Below are 22,660 nucleotides of genomic sequence, written 5' to 3'. Positions count from 1 at the left end.
CTCGGGCTGTGTTGTTGCTGTTGCGACTCGGGCTGTGTTGTTGCTGCGACTCGGGCTTGCTGCGACTCGGGCTATGTTGTTGTTGTTGTTGCGACTCGGGCTGATGTTGTTGTTGTGACTCGCACTATCTATGTAGGCTAGTAGGTGAAGACTCAATAGCAGTTAGTTGTTTTTATAGATTTTTTGGTCTCTGCTGGGACATCTGAGATTGCCCCATGTACGCGCCTAAACCAGGCCTATGCCAAACCTTTGCGGTTTCCAGGACCCAGACCAACCTGCTGGATTTAAAATGGTGTTTTCATGAGGAGTGTATAATTACTATCATGTTCCTGAATCTGACCAGCTGTACAGCGGGGGGAAAAGCTCCATTGTTGACACTTGCTTCATCGAAAATATGTATTTATCATCACATGTTTAGGAATTCACAGATTTTTGTCAGCAGTTCTAGTTTCAAAAAAAAAATTTTGTGGATTTTCCAGGCTCCTCCACCATCCCCTGACTAGCCTGTCCTGTCACAGCAGAGGCGTGTTACTGTGGTTACGTCACAGAGGCGCCGTCCCAAATGCCACCCTATTCCCTAGTGCACTGGTCAAAAGTAGTGCACTATATAGGAAATAGGGTACCATTACTGCGCACTGCATAGGGAATAGGGTCCTATTTGTGACGGACCCAGAGGAAGCCACACAGTCCCTTTTGAAGAGTTGTTAGGTCTAGGTCTCAAATGGCACCCTATGGAGTCTCAAATGGCACCCTATTTCCATAGGGCACTGGTCAAAAGTAGTGCACCATATAGGGAATAGGGTGCCATTTGAGACACAATAATATTTTACCGTGGACAATGCTTTCACTTTATCTTACAGGAATTTGTGCTAACTGCTCTTTGAGAGGTTTGTTGAAGCTGGCGTCCCTCTAGGAGAATGCCTTGGAAAAGACTGAAGCTGGCATCCTTCTAGGAGAATGCCTTGGAAAAGACTGAAGCTGGCGTCCCTCTAGGAGAATGCCTTGGAAAAGACTGAAGCTGGCATCCTTCTAGGAGAATGCCTTGGAAAAGACTGAAGCTGGCGTCCCTCCAGGAGAATGCCTTGGAAAAGACTGAAGCTGGCGTCCCTCTAGGAGAATGCCTTGGAAAAGACTGAAGCTGGCGTCCCTCTAGGAGAATGCCTTGGAAAAGACGGAAGCTGGCTTCCTTCTAAGAGAATGCCTTGGAAAAGACTGAAGCTGGCGTCCCTCTAGGAGAATGCCTTGGAAAAGACTGAAGCTGGCATCCTTCTAAGAGAATGCCTTGGAAAAGACTGAAGCTGGCGTCCCTCTAGGAGAATGCCTTGGAAAAGACTGAAGCTGGTGTCCTTCTAGGAGAATGCCTTGGAAAAGACTGAAGCTGGCGTCCCTCTAGGAGAATGCCTTGGAAAAGACTGAAGCTGGCGTCCCTCTAGGAGAATGCCTTGGAAAAGACTGAAGCTGGCGTCCCTCTTGGAGAATGCCTTGGAAAGGACTGAAGCTGGCGTCCCTGTCGGATAATGCCTTGGAAAAGACTGAAGCTGGCGTCCCTCTAGGAGAATGCCTTGGAAAAGACTGAAGCTGGCGTGCCTCTAGGAGAATGCCTTGGAAAAGACTGAAGCTGGCGTGCCTCTAGGAGAATGCCTTGGAAAAGACTGAAGCTGGCGTCCCTCTAGGAGAATGCCTTGGAAAAGACTGAAGCTGGCGTCCCTCTAGGAGAATGCATTGGAAAAGACTGAAGCTGACGTTCCTCTAGGAGAATGCCTTGGAAAAGACTGAAGCTGGCGTCCCTCTAGGAGAATGTCTTGGAAAAGACTGAAGCTGGCTTCCTTCTAAGAAAATGCCTTGGAAAAGACTGAAGCTGGCGTCCCTCTAGGAGAATGCCTTGGAAAAGACTGAAGCTGGCGTCCCTCTAGGAGAATGCATTGGAAAAGACTGAAGCTGACGTTCCTCTAGGAGAATGCCTTGGAAAAGACTGAAGCTGGCATCCCTCTAGGAGAATGTCTTGGAAAAGACTGAAGCTGGCTTCCTTCTAAGAAAATGCCTTGGAAAAGACTGAAGCTGGCGTCCCTCTAGGAGAATGCCTTGGAAAAGACTGAAGCTGGCGTCCCTCTAGGAGAATGCCTTGGAAAATAATGAAGCTGGCGTCCCTCTAGGAGAATGCCTTGGAAAAGACTGAAGCTGGCGTCCCTCTAGGATAATGCCTTGGAAAGGACTAGACAAGAAGAAGAGGAGTCAACATTCCTGGAAGGCCTTTTGTCTTGTTGTTCACCTTCCATCTGCATCCCAAATGGCACCCTATTCCCGACATAGCGAACTACTTTTGACCACAGCCTTATGGGCCCTGGTCAGAAGTAGTTTGCTATGTAGGGAACAGGTTGCCATTTGGGACACGCCTCCTATTGTCAAGTCTATTCCTCTTCTAAAACGCTTCAGCTGCAGGTAGCCTAGTGGTTATAGTGTTGGACTAGTAACCAGCAGGTACCCTAGTGGTTAGAGTGTTGGACTAGTAACCAGCAGGTAGCCTAGTGGTTAGAGCGTTGGACTAGTAACCAGCACGTAGCCTAGTGGTTAGAGCGTTGGACTAGTAACCAGCAGGTAGCCTAGTGGTTAGAGCGTTGGACTAGTAACCAGCAGGTAGTCTAGTGGTTAGAGTGTTGGACTAGTAACCAGCAGGTAGCCTTGTGGTTAGAGCGTTGGACTAGTAACCAGCAGGTAGCCTAGTGGTTAGAGTGTTGGACTAGTAACCATTGTTCCCCGGGAAGGCCAACGTTGTAAATAAGAATTTGTTTTTAAACTGACTTACCTAGTTGAATAAAGGTAAAAAAAATCATGTAATGCCACTGTTCTGTTGACCGTTGAATTTGTTTTGTGGAATCGGTTTGATTTGTTGTTCTCCACGGTTAGTCTCTGACTAGTCTCTGTATGCTGTCTGACAGGTGGTATTCCTCTATTTGTTTTGTGGAATCGGTTTGATTGTTGTTCTTCACGGTTAAGGATGTGTTTTTGTCCTGTAAAAACTTCACGTCAGTTTACGAAACAACAAAGCGACTTTAATTGAGGACTGACTTCTGGATTTCAATGGTTGTGCTTCAACTAGGAAGACCTGCACTCTCACTATTGTAGCTAGTTGGCTTATCCTGGACAAGTTAGAATGACCAAACTGGTGAACACTTTGTACATTATTCAGTGTTTTGTTTGTTTCAGTTCAATATCGTTGTCTTTGTTTCTTCATTTTTCAATGAGAATCACTCTTTTCATTAACAGGATTAATTCATTAATTTTAATAATATAATAATTAATTGATGAATTATGCTGCTATCTAGGCTATGTAGGCTTTATTTCCAATGTTACCAGGCGTTTGCAAGTAAGGTCCATTGAGACTGTCATAATGGATACTTTGCTTTTAAAAGGTGACTCCACTTCCTTTTTTAGCCTAATTTTAGATTTGGTTCTGTAAGAAGTGCTAGTGGCCATGACTGAATTAAAAAAGGAGTTGGTTTCAGGGTGTGGTTTGATGTGGGTGTCTCTTGTGTGTGCGTTTTTGCTTTTGGAAGAGTTGGCTGGTGTGTGACCGGTGACAAAGTTGGTTTGACTTTGGATAGCCTATCTCGGGCCTAGTTAGGAACCGTCCAATAAATTAAACATGGTAAATGACACAAAATAATCGGTCCCCCCCAAAAAAAGTGATTGTAATCAAATGGAACGACCCAGCAGTCTCCAGTAGTTGGCTTTGTCTTTCCATTGTCTGCCTATGAGGTAATAGAGAGAGGATTGAAGTGAACAATAAACTCAGGAACCTGATTATAGGGAGATGGATATTTGTAGTCGGTCGGTATGTGCATCTTTCCCTTTTCAAGACCATTTGATTATGTACCGCGCTTTCGGGAAAGTATATATTTTTTTTTACACATTTTGTTATGTTACAGCCTTATTCTAAAATTGATTAAAGAGTTGTTGTTTTTTTCCTGTGGGAAACATTGGAGTCAACATGGGCTAGCATCCCTGTGGAACGCTTTCGACACCTTGTGTGGTTTCAACTCAAAATTAGGAACGTGTTTCTAACGTTTGGTACACTCAGTGTACACATTTTATTTTATCTTTTAAGCAAAACTATGGCTGATGAACCTGAATAATCCAAATAAACTATTTTGAGGAAGTGTATACTGGCTACGGCATCTCAACATGAACAAACAGTACTATTGGTGCTTTTTCTCTCGTTTTTCAAGCGAAGGTCTTTTTAAGGGTGTATTCGAGCACACTCGTTGGGCTAGGTACTGGGGCGTCAGGGTAGCCTAGTGGTTAGAGCGTTGGACTAGTAACCGGAAGGTAGCCTAGTGGTTAGAGCGTTGGACTAGTAACCAGCAGGTAGTCTAGTGGTTAGAGTGTTGGACTAGTAACCAGCAGGTAGCCTAGTGGTTAGAGTGTTGGACTAGTAACCAGCAGGTAGCCTAGTGGTTAGAGCGTTGGACTAGTAACCGGAAGGTAGCCTAGTGGTTAGAGCGTTGGACTAGTAACCAGCAGCTAGCCTAGTGGTTAGAGCATTGGACTAGCAACCGGAAGGTTGCAAGTTCAAACCCCAAAGGTACAAATCTGTCGTTCTGCCTCTGAACAGCCAGTTAACCCACTGTTCCTAGGCCGTCATTGAAAATAAGAATTTGTTCTGAACTGACTTGTCTAGTTAAATAAAGGTAGAAAAAGGGTACCAGCCGAACCGAAGCATGCGGAAAGCCTTCACATTACATTATACTGCCTTCACATTATGTTATACTGCCTCCACATTACATTATACTGCCTCCAGCTCACATTACATTATACTGCCTTCACATTACATTATACTGCCTCCACATTACATTATACTGCCTCCAGCTCACATTACGTTATACTGCCTCCACATTACATTATACTGCCTCCAGCTCACATTACATTATACTGCCTTCACATTACATTATACTGCCTTCACATTACATTATACTGCCTCCAGCTCACATTACGTTATACTGCCTCCACATTACATTATACTGCCTCCAGCTCACATTACATTATACTGCCTTCACATTACATTATACTGCCTTCACATTACATTATACTGCCTCCAGCTCACATTACGTTATACTGCCTCCACATTACATTATACTGCCTCCAGCTCACATTACATTATACTGCCTTCACATTACATTATACTGCCTCCACATTACATTATACTGCCTCCAGCTCACATTACGTTATACTGCCTCCACATTACATCATACTGCCTCCAGCTCACATTACATTATACTGCCTCCACATTACATTATACTGCCTCCACATTACATTATACTGCCTCCACATTATATTATACTGTCTCCACATTACATCATACTGCCTCCAGCTCACATTACATCATACTGCCTCCAGCTCACATTACATCATACTGCCTCCACATTACATCATACTGCCTCCACATTACATTATACTGCCTCCACATTACATTATACTGCCTCCACATTACATTATACTGCCTCCACGTTACATTATACTGCCTCCACGTTACATTATACTGCCTCCACGTTACATTATACTGCCTCCACATTACATTATACTGCCTCCAGCTCACATTACGTTATACTGCCTCCACATTACATTATACTGCCTCCAGCTCACATTACGTTATACTGCCTCCACATTACATTATACTGCCTCCACATTACATTATACTGCCTCCAGCTCACATTACATTATACTGCCTCCACATTACATTATACTGCCTCCACATTACATTATACTGCCTCCAGCTCACATTACATTATACTGCCTCCACATTACATTATACTGCCTCCACATTACATTATACTGCCTCCAGCTCACATTACATTATACTGCCTCCAGCTCACATTACATTATACTGCCTCCAGCTCACATTACATTATACTGCCTCCACATTACATTATACTGCTTCCACATTACATTATACTGCCTCCACATTACATTATACTGCCTCCACATTACATTATACTGCCTCCACATTACATTATACTGCCTCCAGCTCACGTTACGTTATACTGCCTCCACATTACATTATACTGCCTCCACATTACATTATACTGCCTCCAGCTCACATTACGTTATACTGCCTCCACATTACATTATACTGCCTCCACATTACATTATACTGCCTTCACATTTTTTATTTATTTTTTTTATTTTACCTTTATTTAACCAGGCAAGTCAGTTAAGAACAAATTCTTATTTTCAATGACGGCCTGGGAACAGTGGGTTAACTGCCTGTTCAGGGGCAGAACGACAGATTTGTACCTTGTCAGCTCGGGGGTTTGAACTCGCAACCTTCCGGTTACTAGTCCAACGCTCTAACCACTAGGCTACCCTGCCGCATTACATTATACTGCCTCCACATTACATTATACTGCCTCCAGCTCACATTACATTATACTGCCTTCACATTACATTATACTGCCTCCAGCTCACATTACATTATACTGCCTCCACATTACATTATACTGCCTTCACATTACATTATACTGCCTCCAGCTCACATTACATTATACTGCCTCCACATTACATTATACTGCCTCCACATTACATTATACTGCCTCCAGCTCACATTACATCATACTGCCTCCACATTACATTATACTGCCTCCACATTACATTATACTGCCTCCAGCTCACATTGTAAAGTGGTGGGTGATGCTCTGGTCCTGTCCTACCGTTGAATGTACATTACTCACCCGAATGGGAGGTGCACTTTAATTATCAGTTAAGATTGAGAATTTAAAATAGTAGCTCTTTTTAAACCTGGCCATCAAAACAGTTTTTAACACGCGATTGCAGCTACTCTGGTGCTGTCTGACAGGTGATATTCCTCTAACTAGTCTCTGTCTGACAGGTGATATTGCTCTAACTAGTCTCTGTCTGACAGGTGGTATTCCTCTCCTCTAACTAGTCTCTGTCTGACAGGTGGTATTCCTCTAACTAGTCTCTGTCTGACAGGTGGTATTCCTCTAACTAGTCTCTGTCTGACAGGTGATATTCCTCTAACTAGTCTCTGTCTGACAGGTGATATTCCTCTAACTAGTCTCTGTCTGACAGGTGGTATTCCTCTCCTCTAACTAGTCTCTGTCTGACAGGTGATATTCCTCTAACTAGTCTCTCTCTGACAGGTGGTATTCCCCTCCTCTAACTAGTCTCTGTCTGACAGGTGATATTCCTCTCCTCTAACTAGTCTCTGTCTGACAGGTGGTATTCCTCTAACTAGTCTGTCTGACAGGTGGTATTCCTCTAACTAGTCTCTGTCTGACAGGTGGTATTCCTCTAACTAGTCTCTGTCTGACAGGTGGTATTCCTCTAACTAGTCTCTGTCTGACAGGTGGTATTCCTCTAACTAGTCTCTGTCTGACAGGTGGTATTCCTCTAACTAGTCTCTGTCTGACAGGTGATATTCCTCTAACTAGTCTCTGTCTGACAGGTGGTATTCCTCTAACTAGCCTCTGTCTGACAGGTGGTATTGCTCTAACTAGTCTCTGTCTGACAGGTGGTATTGCTCTAACTAGTCTCTGTCTGACAGGTGGTATTCCTCTAACTAGTCTCTGTCTGACAGGTGGTATTCCTCTAACTAGTCTCTGTCTGACAGGTGATATTCCTCTCCTCTAACTAGTCTCTCTCTGTCTGACAGGTGGTATTCCTCTAACTAGTCTCTGTCTGACAGGTGATATTCCTCTAACTAGTCTCTGTCTGACAGGTGGTATTCCCCTCCTCTAACTAGTCTCTTTCTGTCTGACATGTGGTATTCCTCTCCTCTAACTAGTCTCTTTCTGTCTGACATGTGGTATTCCTCTCCTCTAACTAGTCTCTTTCTGTCTAACAGGTGGTATTCCTCTCCTCTAACTAGTCTCTGTCTGACAGGTGATATTGCTCTAACTAGTCTCTGTCTGACAGGTGATATTCCTCTAACTAGTCTCTCTCTGACAGGTGGTATTCCCCTCCTCTAACTAGTCTCTGTCTGACAGGTGATATTCCTCTCCTCTAACTAGTCTCTGTCTGACAGGTGATATTCCTCTAACTAGTCTCTGTCTGACAGGTGATATTCCTCTAACTAGTCTCTGTCTGACAGGTGATATTCCTCTAACTAGTCTCTGTCTGACAGGTGATATTCCTTTAACTAGTCTCTGTCTGACAGGTGATATTCCTCTAACTAGTCTCTGTCTGACAGGTGATATTCCTCTAACTAGTCTCTGTCTGACAGGTGATATTCCTCTAACTAGTCTCTGTCTGCTGTGCGCCAATTTAATTCCACAAAATGATGTAAATTAACCTATAGACTGACATGCATTACCGTTAACCGTTAACCAGTCCCTGCTTTTGACTTATCCCTGAAACCACAGCTGATCGGGTAATTGTATACTAGCTTACTACATTTTACTTAGACGTGATCTCGTTCTCCATGCAATTCATTACCAAATGAAACGAGCCAATATGTTTTGGAAGGAAGCTGTAAAAGCGTCTATGCCCATTGTTGAGAGAGGAGAAATTAAGGGAAACGAGCTGAGGTAAGCAGTAATTGGAAAAACCTGATTTGGCTGCAAATGGTGAGAATTAATTAATGTCTAGGCCTTTTCTCTTTATTCTGTGAGTCAGGAAATAGAAGGACGATAGAAAGTCTCTCAGAGGACCTCCCGAGTGGCGCAGTGGTCTAAGGTACTGCAGTGCTAGCTGTGTTACTAGAGAGCCTGGTTCCGGTCCAGGCTCTGTCTCAGTGGTCTATGGTACTGTGCCACTAGAGATTCTGGGGTCGAGTCCAGGCTCTGTCGTAGCCGGCCGCAACAGGGGCGGTGCACAATTTGCCCAGTGTCGTCCGGGTTAGGGGAGGGTTTGGTCGGCAGGGATGTCCTTGTCCCATCGCGCACCAGCGACTCCTGTGGCGGGCCGGGCTCAGTGCACGCTGACACGGTCGCCAGGTGTAACAGTGTTTCCTCCGACACATTGGTGCGGCTGGCTTCCAGGTTAAGTGGGCATTGTGTCAAGAAGCCGTGCGGCTTGGTTGGGTTGTGTTTCGGAGGACGGGCGCCTCTCGACTTTTTGCCTCTCCTGAGTCCGTCCGTACAGGAGTTGCAACGATGAGACAAGACTGTAAACTATCAATTGGGTAGAAAGGGGTTAAAGTGAAAATGAAAGAAGACTTGGCTCCATTGTTTAGCGTCATCGTCACTATGTAGGTTAACGTCATATAACCTAGTCCCTCATTCTGATCGTACAGTTGATCCTGACTCAGTTAATCCTGACTCAGTTAATCCTGACTCAGTTAATCCTGACTCAGTTAATCCTGACTGGGTTGATCATGGCTTTTGTTTAACGTCCTTATGCCCTGAAAACAGGGCTGCAACACATATGTTTTGGTTTGCCATGATAAATTATTGATTTACCATGGCAAAATCTCTGGATCGGCAGGTAGCCTAGCGGTTAGAAAGGCGAGCCTGCAACTGGTGGGTTGCCAGTTCGAATCCCGGGTCCAACAGGAAAAATCGGGTGGGAAGTAATCTGGTATCAAATCCAAGTTGGAATTTCCTGCCATTGTGCCCTTCCTGCCATTGTGCCATTGTGCCCTTGATCAAGGCACTTAACACCCCCACAACCGCTCCCCGGGCACCGGTGTACCCAGTGTCAGCCCCCTACACCTCTCCAAACGCTGTATATATGTGTATATATCTTAGTCTGTAATTGGTTTAACATTGAAAAAACAAAAAATCTGATTTAGGCTTCAATCATTCACAGCATTTCGGGGAAAGGAACAAAGAATTTGCTAACGAGTTACTGTCTATAAACATAAACCTGCACATTGAAAATAAACCTAAAATTCATCACATGTTGGCGAACTAAACCTAGGCTGCTACGTCTTATCACATTCTGCAGGCCTCAGTAACGTTTTTGTTGTCCAGGAATGAACCATATTAGGCCTTCCCTAGCTACTATGGTTATCTCAGACAGGCAGAGTTATTGGTAGGGCTTTAGAAAGGGGATGCTGCAGAGAGAGGAGACATTGTGCTAGCTCGCAGCGAAAGAACAGACCCTCAGCTACCTCAGCGTCGTAAACAGGGAACCTGAGCTACCGTTGTTGTGTGTGTCACTGACTCGATTGGCTGATTTTTGTGTGAACTGTGTCTGAGACCAAAATCTTTCTGTTACACTTATAAAAGGAGCACTACTTTCAGAGACCAGGGTGCTGTAACTCGGTTTCAGTGGAAGGAGATGCAGGTGGGTAGCCTGGTGGTTAGAGGAGGCAGGTAGCCTGGTGGTTAGAGGAGGCAGGTAGCCTGGTGGTTAGAGGAGGCAGGTAGCCTGGTGGTTAGAGGAGGCAGGTAGCCTGGTGGTTAGAGGAGGCAGGTAGCCTGGTGGTTAGAGGAGGCAGGTAGCCTGGTGGTTAGAGGAGGCAGGTAGCCTGGTGGTTAGAGGAGGCAGGTGGCCTGGTGGTTAGAGGAGGCAGGTAGCCTGGTGGTTAGAGGAGGCAGGTAGCCTGGTGGTCAGAGGAGGCAGGTAGCAGGGCGTTGAGCCAGTAACCCAAATGTTGCTAGATCGAATCCCCGACCTGACAAGGTAAACATTTGTCCTTCTGCCCCTGAACAATGCAGTTAACCCACTGTTCCTAGGCCGTCATTGAAAACAAGATTTTGTTCTTAACTGACTTCCCTTGTTTAAATAAAGGATAATTAAAAATACAATACACTTTATGCCAAATTTGTTTTTGTGTTGTGACTTCTCCGTACGCAGAAGTTCAACATGCCGTTTCATCTACTAGTTCAATTCTGTCCACGTGTCATAGTGAGGGTGTCAGAGGCGTGAGGGGATGGCAGGAAAGGAAGGGTGGTTCTGTCACTCTTATCACACCGCCTACAGCTCACGTGTGATCTTCTACGTGTCGGCCTAAATAAGGAAAGAAGCTGATAACTATGCGTATATGAAGCTGGTGTTGGTTCATGATTTAGCCCACGTTTCAAATGTAGACTTATGCCAACCATCCTTCTCCTTTTGAAGGACCTTTCTACCCTGAACACAAAATATCAAATGCAACATGAAACAATTTCAAAGATTTTACTGAGTTACAGTTCATATAAAGGATGTTGCATTTATATTTTTGTTCAGTGTATATAAAACATTTTGATTGGGGGGGGGGGATCGATATAGTTATTATTTTTGACTATATATCGTATCGTCTTGACAATAACGGCTGTACCTGCACCAAAACTCCATTATTTTTTACTTCATAGCTTCTTCATCTTCTTTATGAATAGGGAGCCATTTTGATTGCTTTTCATTTCCATGACTGATCAAAACTCGTTTTCTCATGGCTCTCTCTTGCCCCTTCTGCAGCAGACATATGGTAATCGATATATCTTTTTGGAACTTTTGAAGCGCAATAAAATCCCAGTATCGAATTGCAATACATATCATATCAATACATATCAATACATATCATATCAATACATATCAATACATATCATATCAATACATATCAATACGTATCAATACATATCAATACATACCGTATCAATACATATCGTATCAATACATATCAATACATATCGATACATATCGTATCAATACATATCGTATCAATACATATCAGTACATATCAATACATATCGTATCAATACATATTGTATCAATACGTATCAATACATACCGTATCAATACATATCGTATCAATACATATCAATACATATCGATACATATCGTATCAATACATATCAATACATATCGTATCAATACATATCAATACATATCGTATCAATACATATCAGTACATATCAATACATATCGTATCAATACATATTGTATCAATACGTATCAATACATATCGTATCAATACATATCAATACATATCGTATCAATACATATCAATACGTATCAATACATATCGTATCAATACATATCGTATCAATACATATCGTATCAATACATATCAATACGTATCAATACATATCGTATCAATACGTATCAATGCATAGCAATACATATCGTATCAATACATATCGTATCAATACATATCAATACATATCGTATCAATACATATCGTATCAATACATATCATATCAGAACAAAAGTATTGTATTGTGAGGTCCCTGGCAATTCCCAGCCCTAATTCCATTTAAGGAAGATCCAAATTCATAATAATATTTTTTGGGGCCCTGTTCACGCAGAATGCCCTACTAATCATGGAAGAAGTTTAATTGCTGGATTTTTTGCATTTAGCTTAGTACATTTCCTCATAGCAACAATAATGGATATGTGTGTGTGTCTTTATCCTACAGTGTATTCCACACTGTAGCCACAGTAAACAACTACAGTACTAGTCAAAAGTTTGGACACAGGTACTCAATCAAGGGTACCAGGAGAATGTCAAAGGCAAAGGGGTGGCTACTTTGAAGAATCTCAAATATATAAAATATATTTTGATTTGTTTTAACACTTTTTTGGTTACTACATGATTCCATATGTGTTATTTCATAGTTTTGATGTCTTCACTATTATTCTACAATGTAGAAAATAAAGAAAAACCCTTGAATGAATATGTATCCAAACTTTTGACTGGTACTGTATATCAGGGATGGGGAACTTTGATAGGATAGGGGGGGGGGGGGCACAAATCTGAACTCCTCTTGAGGGGCCACAGTGGCTCGTGGGTCTGTGTACCCACATGCAGTCAGAGTCGGCCATAGTCTTTTGGGGGCCCTAAGTGAAATTTTGTTGGTTGACAAAAATGCCCTCTCCTCTCTTAGGGCCTCTCCTCTCTTAGGGCCTCTCCTCTCTTAGGGCCTCTCCTCTCTCACGGCCTCTCCTCTCTTAGGGCCTCTCCTCTCTCACGCCCTCTCCCCTCTTAGGGCCTCTCCTCTCTTAGGACATCTCCCCTCTCACCGCCTCTCCCCTCTCACGGCCTCTCCTCTCTTAGGGCCTCTCCCCTCTCACGGCCTCTCCTCTCTTAGGGCCTCTCCTCTCTTAGGGCCTCTCCTCTCTTAGGGCCTCTCCTCTCTTAGGGCCTCTCCTCTCTTAGGGCCTCTCCCCTCTCACGGCCTCTCCTCTCTTAGGGCCTCTCCTCTCTTAGGGCCTCTCCTCTCTTAGGGCCTCTCCCCTCTCACGGCCTCCTCTCTTAGGGCCTCTCCTCTCTTAGGGCCTCTCCCCTCTCACGGCCTCTCCTCTTTTCCCTCCTTCCATATCCAAGGATTTTTTTTCTTCTTTCTTTATCTCTAGACTTTCTATCCTTCTTTTCCTCCATCCTTCGATACTGTCTCTTTATTCCCTTTTCTGTTAACCAACTCAAATATAGAGGGATAATTGAGGAGTAAAGGTGACCGTGGACTGATGCCGTTCTACAAGTGAACAATACATTTTTAATTCAATAGATTTAAAATTAAAAAAATGGTTCAAAGCACTTCCTGGAAAAGTATAGTAAAATTAAATAGAATTATTAAGTAATTTTCCTCCTCCCTCCTCATCCTCTCAGGGCTGGCTTTGGCCGGACGAAGCCGCTCAAGATGAACATGGTGAAGAGGATCATGGGTAGGCCGCGGCAGGAGGAGTGTAGCCCGCAAGACAATGCACTTGGCCTCATGCACCTCAGACGCCTCTTCTCAGAGCTCTGCCACCCTCCACGTCACATGACCCAGAAGGAGCAGGAGGAGAAACTCTACATGATGCTGCCTGTCTTCAACAGGGTGAGTAGGGGTTATGGTTGGTTGGTTGGTTGATTGGTTGGTTGATTGATTGGAGGACAAGCTCTACATGATGTTGCCCGTTTTCAACATGGTGAGAGTCAACCTGGTGGCTTGGCTTGCATCTCACTCAATAGATCTCTGTGAAGGTTACGTTCATGTGTTAAACTTAGTGATGTGAATTAGAGAAAAGAAAGCAGAGATGCACATGAAGTCTTACCGCACTTGCCTACGGAGCAGCAAGAGGAACTGCCCCTCCCTACCTTCAGGCTATGCTCAAACCCTACACTCCAGGCCCTACACTCCAACCCCTACACTCCAGACCCTACACTCCAACCCCTACACTCCAACCCCTACACTCCAACCCCTACACTCCAACCCCTACACTCCAACCCCTACACTCCAGACCCTACACTCCAACCCCTACACTCCAACCCCTACACTCCAACCCCTACACTCCAACCCCTACACTCCAGACCCTTCACTCCAGACCCTACACTCCAACCCCTACACTCCAGACCCTACACTCCACTACAAAACCATGGTGCTTGCCTACGGAGCAGCAAGAGGAACTGCCCCTCCCCACCTTCAGGCTATGCTCAAACACTACACCCCAACCCGAGCACTCCGATCTACCACCTCTGGTTTCTTGGCCTCGGGAGGGCTGCTGCCGCTCAGCCCAATCAGAGCTCTTCTCTGTCCTGGTACCCCAATGGTGGAACCAGTTTCCCCCTGAAACTAGGACAGCAGAGACCTTGGCCATCTTCCCGAGAACATCTGAAACCCTACCTCTTCAAAGAGTATCTTAAATAATCCCACAGCACCCCGCCCCCCCCCCCCCTCCCCCCCTCCCCCCAAAAAACATATTTTGTGAACTAACACTCACTCTTGACTTCTCTCTCCCCGCTAGCGCTGACTTTGCTGATAGCTACTTTGAGGGAAAATTTACTGACACTAACCACCTTTTTAATCCATAGTTTCTATGCGAGTAAAGTCTTAACGTATATAAAGTCTTAACGTAAATAAATCACGACCCGCTGTCATGGAAACAGGAGGTTTCGTTACAATTTTTATTATAATTTTTATTATAATTTTTATTTATCATTTGTGATCTTTTTTTTTTTTGTGTCTGTAAAATGAATGATGTAAGAAATAGCCTGTATAAACCTAAATGCCAAATATTGATTTAATAACCGTCATATCAAAGTTAACTTGAAGTCACGGGATGTCACATGATGTCTGGTCCACCCACTACAAAAGCATGCAGTTCTATTCGGCTACAGATGAAATAAGTTGTGATGAACTTCACCGGGTGGTGAAAGAGCACAGTGGTTATTAACTTGATGCTCCTTTCCAATAAATGTCGAGGGTCTGATTCTGGTGGCTTGATGATCGATGCTTGACCGCCGTTTTGACAAATACAAATATTCTCGCTCTTAATAATCTCTTCATGTATTGTAGACTAACCTACCCCCCCACCCCGCAGAGCCTACCCCCCCACCCCGCAGAGCGCCCCCCCCCCCACAGAGCCTAACCCCCTACCCCGCAGAGCCTACCCCCCCACCCCGCAGAGCCCCCCCCCCCCCCACAGAGCCTAACCCCCTACCCCGCAGAGCCTACCCCCCCACCCTGCAGAGCCTACCCCACCCCACAGAGCCTACCCCCCCCCCACCCCGCAGAGCCTACCCCACCCCACAGAGCCTACCCCCCCACCCCACAGAGCCTACCCCCCCACCCCGCAGAGCCTACCCCCCCACCCCACAGAGCCTACCCCCCCACCCCGCAGAGCCTACCCCCCCACCCCGCAGAGACCCCCCCCCACAGAGCCTACCCCCCTACCCCACAGAGCCTACCCCCCTACCCCACAGAGCCTACCCCCCCCCCCACAGAGCCTACCCCCCCACCCCACAGAGCCTACCCCCCCCCACCCCACAGAGCCTACCCCCCCCCACCCCACAGAGCCTACCCCCCCCCACCCCACAGAGCCTACCCCCCCACCCCACAGAGCCTACCCCCCCACCCCACAGAGCCCCCCCCCCCCCACCCCACAGAGCCCCCCCCCCACAGAGCCTACCCCACAGAGCCCCCCCCCCCACCCCACAGAGCCCCCCCCCCCCCACAGAGCCTACCCCCCTACCCCACAGAGCCCCCCCCCCCCACCCCACAGTGCCCCCCCCCCCCCCACCCCACAGAGCCTACCCCCCCACCCCACAGAGCCTACCCCCCCCACCCCACAGAGCCCCCCCCACCCCACAGAGCCCCCCCCCACAGAGCCTACCCCACAGAGCCCCCCCCCCACCCCACAGAGCCCCCTCCCCACAGAGCCTACCCCCCCACCCCACAGAGCCTACCCCACAGAGCCCCCCCCCCCACCCCACAGAGCCCTCCCCCCCACAGAGCCTACCCCCCCACCCCACAGAACCTACCCCCCCACCCCACAGAGCCCCCCCCCCCACCCCACAGTGCCCCCCCCCCACCCCACAGTGCCCCCCCCCCACCCCACAGAGCCCCCCCCCCACCCCACAGAGCCTACCATCCTTGGCCAAGAACAAACTAGTCGCATTTGCTATTTAACAGTTTGTTTTAATACTATCAGTAGAGGTGATAATTCATGGAAACTTATTGAATGTTAGATTTTTATTCAGTACATGGAAACTTAAACGATGCACTATGTCATCACTATGTCATCACATCTTTATTCTCAACAATTCAGTTTGGTGGAAACACCACTGTTTGGAAAATGGGGATATTTTCTTTATGCAGATTTGAGAATATTTGCATAAATCTGTTGCCAATTGAATGGACCCCTAGTTACTGGAACCCCTATCTACTGGAACCCTAGTTACTGGAACCCTAGCTACTGGAACCCCTATCTACTGGAACCCTAGCTACTGGAACCCTAGCTACTGGAACCCTAGCTACTGGAACCCTAGCTACTGGAACCCTAGCTACTGGAACCCTAGCTACTGGAACCCTAGCTACTGAACCCCTAGCTACTGAACCCCTAGCTACTGAACCCCTAGCTATTGAACCCTTAGCTATTGAACCCTTAGCTATTGAACACCTAGCTACTGAACCCCTAGCTGCTGAAGCCCTAGCTACTGAAGCCCTAGCTACTGAACCCCTAGCAGCTACGGAACCCAAGCTTCTGAAACCCAAGCTTCTGAAACCCAAGCTTCTGAACCCCTAGCTACTGAACCCCTAGCTTCTGAACCCCTAGCTTCTGAACCCCTAGCTTCTGAACCCCTAGCTACTGAACCCCTGGCTACTGACTGTGATGTTTGGTTGTCCCACCTAGCTTCTGAACCCCTAGCTACTGAACCCCTAGCTACTGACTGTGATGTTTGGTTGTCCCACCTAGCTACTGAACCCCTAGCTACTGACTATGGTGTTTGGTTGTCCCACCTAGCTACTGAACCCCTAGCTACTGACTGTGATGTTTGGTTGTCCCACCTAGCTACTGAACCCCTAGCTACTGACTGTGATGTTTGGTTGTCCCACCTAGCTACTGAACCCCTAGCTACTGACTGTGATGTTTGGTTGTCCCACCTAGCTTCTGAACCCCTAGCTACTGAACCCCTAGCTACTGACTGTGATGTTTGGTTGTCCCACCTAGCTACTGAACCCCTAGCTACTGACTGTGATGTTTGGTTGTCCCACCTAGCTACTGAACCCCTAGCTACTGACTGTGATGTTTGGTTGTCCCACCTAGCTACTGAACCCCTAGCTACTGACTGTGATGTTTGGTTGTCCCACCTAGCTACTGAACCCCTAGCTACTGACTGTGATGTTTGGTTGTCCCACCTAGCTACTGAACCCCTAGCTACTGACTGTGATGTTTGGTTGTCCCACCTAGCTACTGAACCCCTAGCTACTGACTGTGATGTTTGGTTGTCCCACCTAGCTACTGAACCCCTAGCTACTGACTGTGATGTTTGGTTGTCCCACCTAGCTACTGAACCCCTAGCTACTGACTGTGATGTTTGGTTGTCCCACCTAGCTACTGAACCCCTAGCTACTGACTGTGATGTTTGGTTGTCCCACCTAGCTATCTTAAGATGGATGCACTACCTTTAAGTCTCTCTGGATAAGAGCATCTGCTAAACGACTAGGATGTATAACATGTAGGTGGGCCTTGGTGTGTGTGTCCATGTGTGTCTGTTCAAATCACATTATATCTGTCAGATGCGCCGAATACAAATGCTTACTTACAAGCCCTTAACCAACAATGCAGTTTAAGAAAATACCCCCCAAATATGTAAGAGATAAGAATAACAGCAGTAAATAGCGAGACTATATGCAGGGGTTACCGGTACAGAGTCAATGTGGAGGCTATATACAGGTGGTACCGAGTCAATGTGGAGGCTATATCCAGGGTATTACGGTACAGAGTCAATGTGGAGGCTATATACAGGTGGTACCGAGTCAATGTGGAGGCTATATAAAGGGGGTAACAGTACAGAGTCAATGTGGAGGCTATATACAGGGTGTTACGGTACAGAGTCAATGTGGAGGTTATATACAGGGGGTAACAGTACAGAGTCAATGTGGAGGCTATATACAGGGTGTTACGGTACAGAGTCAATGTGGAGGCTATATACAGGGTGTTACCGGTACAGAGTCAATGTGGAGGCTATATACAGGGTGTTACGGTACAGAGTCAATGTGGAGGCTATATACAGGGTGTTACCGGTACAGAGTCAATGTGGAGGCTATATACAGGGTGTTACCGGTACAGAGTCAATGTGGAGGCTATATACAGGGGGCACCGGTACAGAGTCAATGTGGAGGCTATATACAGGGGGTACCGGTACAGAGTCAATGTGGAGGCTATATACAGGGGGTACCGGTACAGAGTCAATGTGCGGGGGGCACCGGTTAGTTGAGGTAATTGAGGTAATATGTACATGTAGGTAGAGTTATTAAAGTGACTATGCATAGATAATAAACAGAGAGTAGCAGCAGTGTAAAAGAGGGGGGGGGGGGGGGCAGTACAAATAGTCTGGGTAGCCATTTGATTAGCTGTTCAGGAGTCTTATGGCATGGGGGTAGAAGCTGTTTAGAAGCCTCTTGGTCCTAGACTTGGTGCTCCGGTACCGCTTGTCGTGCGGTAGCAGAGAGAACAGTCTATGACTGGGGTGGCTGGAGTCTTTGACAATTTTTAGGGCCTTCCTCTGACTGTTACTCTTTTACCGTTTGCAGGTGTTTGGTAATGCTCCCCCCAGCACCATGACAGAGAAGTTCCAGGACCTCCTCCAGTTCACTACCCAGGTGTCCCGGCTCATGGTCACGGAGATCAGACGGAGGGCCTCCAACAAGTCCACAGGTCAGTGGATTTATTTAACCAGATCTCGTCCCGTTGAGGTCAGAAGAACTCTTTCCCAAGGGAGGCAACACGTGTGTCTCACTGTTCCCCTATATTTTGGTCTATTTCATGTCAGTCTTAAGTCAACTTCGCTGCAACGTTTTGTCTGCTACAGTCCATCGCGAGGGCTGTTGCTAAGCTGCCACCCCGTACTAATTAAACATACTGTGGGTGGTTAAAGTATCCTCAATTCAGATCATGTCAGGTTTGTCTGAGCACAGCAGTTCTTAATCACAGCTTCTGATCTGACTCTACAGCCCTTCACAGCTTCTGATCTGACTCTACAGCCCTTCACAGCTTCTGATCTGACTCTACAGCCCTTCACAGATTCTGATCTGACTCTACAGCCCTTCACAGCTTCTGATCTGACTCTACAGCCCTTCACAGCTTCTGATCTGACTCTACAGCCCTTCACAGCTTCTGATCTGACTCTACAGCCCTTCACAGCTTCTGATCTGACTCTACAGCCCTTCACAGCTTCTGATCTGACTCTACAGCCCTTCACAGCTTCTGATCTGACTCTACAGCCCTTCACAGCTTCTGATCTGACTCTACAGCCCTTCACAGCTTCTGATCTGACTCTACAGCCCTTCACAGCTTCTGATCTGACTCTACAGCCCTTCACAGCTTCTGATCTGACTCTACAGCCCTTCACAGTTTCTGATCTGACTCTACAGCCCTTCAGTTTCTAATCAGACGCTACAGCCCTTCACAGCTTCTGATCTGACTCTACAGCCCTTCACAGCTTCTGATCTGACTCTACAGCCCTTCACAGCTTCTAATCAGACGCTACAGCCCTTCACAGCTTCTGATCTGACTCTACAGCCCTTCACAGCTTCTAATCTAACGCTACAGCCCTTCACAGCTTCTGATCTAACTCTACAGCCCTTCACAGCTTCTGATCTGACTCTACAGCCCTTCACAGCTTCTGATCTGACTCTACAGCCCTTCACAGCTTCTAATCAGACGCTTCAGCCCTTCACAGCTTCTGATCTGACTCTACAGCCCTTCACAGCTTCTAATCTAACGCTACAGCCCTTCACAGCTTCTGATCTAACTCTACAGCCCTTCACAGCTTCTGATCTGACTCTACAGCCCTTCACAGCTTCTGATCAGACGCTGCAGCTCGTCAGTATCAGTGGAGCTGTCTTGTTATTCGCCTAGCTCAGATAGGTGTCCAAGCAACATCTCTAGAGAAACATGACCAAAATACCAACTTATTTATTACCTTGATTCTCACTGCTCAGTGTTGGAGCTCGTAAGCTGGATGGATGAGGTGGCCTCTCGTGATGATTTATACACCTGTTTTGGGTGAAATGTGGACCTAACTGACAGAGAAGGAGTGAGTGATGGAGTGAGGGAAAAGAGAACTGGCTTATGATCAGAGGGATGGATGGAGTAAAGCTGTCACTCAGCTTGACCATTCTTTGATATACTACATGACCAAAAGTATGTGGACACCTGTTTGTGGGAACATCTCATTCACAGCTCCACTCTTCTGGGAAGGCTTTCCACTAGATGTTGGGACATTGCTGCTATAACAGCCTCTACTCTTCTGGGAAGGCTTTCCACTAGATGTTGGAACATTGCTGCTATAACAACCTCCACTCTTCTGGGAAGGCTTTCCACTAGATGTTGGGACATTGCTGCTATAACAGCCTCTACTCTTCTGGGAAGGCTTTCCACTAGATGTTGGAACATTGCTGCTATAACAGCCTCCACTCTTCTGGGAAGGCTTTCCACTAGATGTTGGGACATTGCTGCTATAACAGCCTCTACTCTTCTGGGAAGGCTTTCCACTAGATGTTGGAACATTGCTGCTATAACAACCTCCACTCTTCTGGGAAGGCTTTCCACTAGATGTTGGAACATTGCTGCTATAACAGCCTCCACTCTTCTGGGAAGGCTTTCCACTAGATATTGGAACATTGCTGCTAAAACAGCCTCCACTCTTCTGGGAAGGCTTTCCACTAGATATTGGAACATTGCTGCTATAACAGCCTCCACTCTTCTGGGAAGGCTTTCCACTAGATGTTGGAACATTGCTGCTATAACAACCTCCACTCTTCTGGGAAGTCTTTCCACTAGATGTTGGAACATTGCTGCTATAACAGCCTCCACTCTTCTGGGAAGGCTTTCCACTAGATGTTGGGACATTGCTGCTATAACAGCCTCTACTCTTCTGGGAAGGCTTTCCACTAGATGTTGGAACATTGCTGCTATAACAACCTCCACTCTTCTGGGAAGTCTTTCCACTAGATGTTGGAACATTGCTGCGGGGACTTGTTTCCATTCAGTCATAAGAGCATTAGTGATGTCAGGCACTGATGTTGGGAGACTAGGTCTGGCTCGCAGTCAGCGTTCAAATTCATCCCACAGGTGTTCGATGGGGTTGAGGTCAGGGCTCTGTGCAGGCCAGTCAAGTTCTTCCACACTGATCTTGACAAACCATTTCTGTATGGACCTCGCTTTGTGCACGGGGGCATTGTCATGATGGAACAGGAAAGAGCTTTCCCTAAACTGATGCTACAATGTTGGAAACACAGAATCATCTAGAATGTTATAGTACGCTGTAGCGTTAAGATTTCCCTTCACTGGAACTAAGGGGCCCGACCCATGAAAAACAGCCCCAGACCATTATTCCTCCTCCACCAAACTTTACAGTTGACACTATGCATCGGGGCAGGTAGCGTTCCCCTGGCATCCGCCAAACCCAGATTCTCTGTCGGACTCCCAGATGGTGAAGCGTGATTCATCACTCCAGACAACGCGTTTCCACTGCTCCAGCGTCCAAAGGCGGCGAGCCTTTACACCTCTCAAGCCAACGCTTTTTATTGCGCATGGTGATCTTAGGCTCGTGTGCGACTGCTCTGCCATGGAAACCCATTTCATGAATCTCCAGTCTAACAATTCTTGTGCTGATGTTGCTTCAAGAGACCGTTTGGAACTTGGTAGTGAGTGTGGCAACCGAGGTCAGCACTCGGTCAGCACTCGGTGGTCCCGTTCTGTGAGCTTGTGTGGCCTACCACTTCACGGCTGAGCCGTTGTTGCTCCTTGACGTTTACACTTCACAATAACAGCACTGACAGTTGACCGGGGCAGGTCTAGCAGGGCAGGCATTTAACTAACTGTCCTATGATGGTGCCATTTTGAAGATCTTCAGTAAAAGCCATTCTACTGCCAATGTTTGTCTATGGAGATTGCATGGCTGTGTGATACATTTTATACAACTTTCAGCAAAGGGGTGTGGCTGAAATAACCGAATCCACTAATTTAAAGAGGTGTCCACATACTTTTGGCCATGTAGTGTTGTTCCATCCTGGAGAGTACGCTGTGACTGCAAAGGATATCTTTACATGACTCACAAGGCTTCACACGACTCCAGGCTTCACACTCAGATCTTTTTGTATTGCACGACTTCCCCACGTGGCTTTGTTACTGATCACGGACCACAGTTCATCACCCTGGAATTCATATTGGGGCGGCAGGGTAGCCTAGTGGTTAGAGCGTTGGACTAGTTGCAAGTTCAAATCACCGAGCTGACAAGGGTACAAATCTGTCGTTCTGCCCCCTGAACAGGCAGTTAACCCACTGTTCC

The 22,660-nt window shown here is 46.5% G+C and overlaps 1 protein-coding gene across 4 annotated transcripts in view; it reads left to right on the top strand.

Annotated features, from left to right (window-relative positions):
* wdfy3 (WD repeat and FYVE domain containing 3) overlaps nt 1-22,660 on the top strand; it is a 218,094-nt gene that overhangs the window by 22,594 nt on the left and 172,840 nt on the right. For all 4 annotated transcript variants that reach the window (XM_036936512.1, XM_036936513.1, XM_036936510.1 and 1 more), the window contains exons 2-3: nt 13,490-13,700; nt 18,900-19,023. In XM_036936512.1, the coding sequence (XP_036792407.1) occupies nt 13,521-13,700; nt 18,900-19,023 (304 nt within the window). In that variant the 5' untranslated portion in view covers nt 13,490-13,520. The remainder of the gene's footprint in view (nt 1-13,489; nt 13,701-18,899; nt 19,024-22,660) is intronic.

Source organism: Oncorhynchus mykiss, chromosome 11 (genome assembly GCF_013265735.2).
Source record: "Oncorhynchus mykiss isolate Arlee chromosome 11, USDA_OmykA_1.1, whole genome shotgun sequence".
Lineage (NCBI taxonomy): Eukaryota > Metazoa > Chordata > Actinopteri > Salmoniformes > Salmonidae > Oncorhynchus > Oncorhynchus mykiss.
Note: the sequence above shows the minus strand (reverse complement) of the source record. Positions and strands in the feature narration are given on the sequence as shown.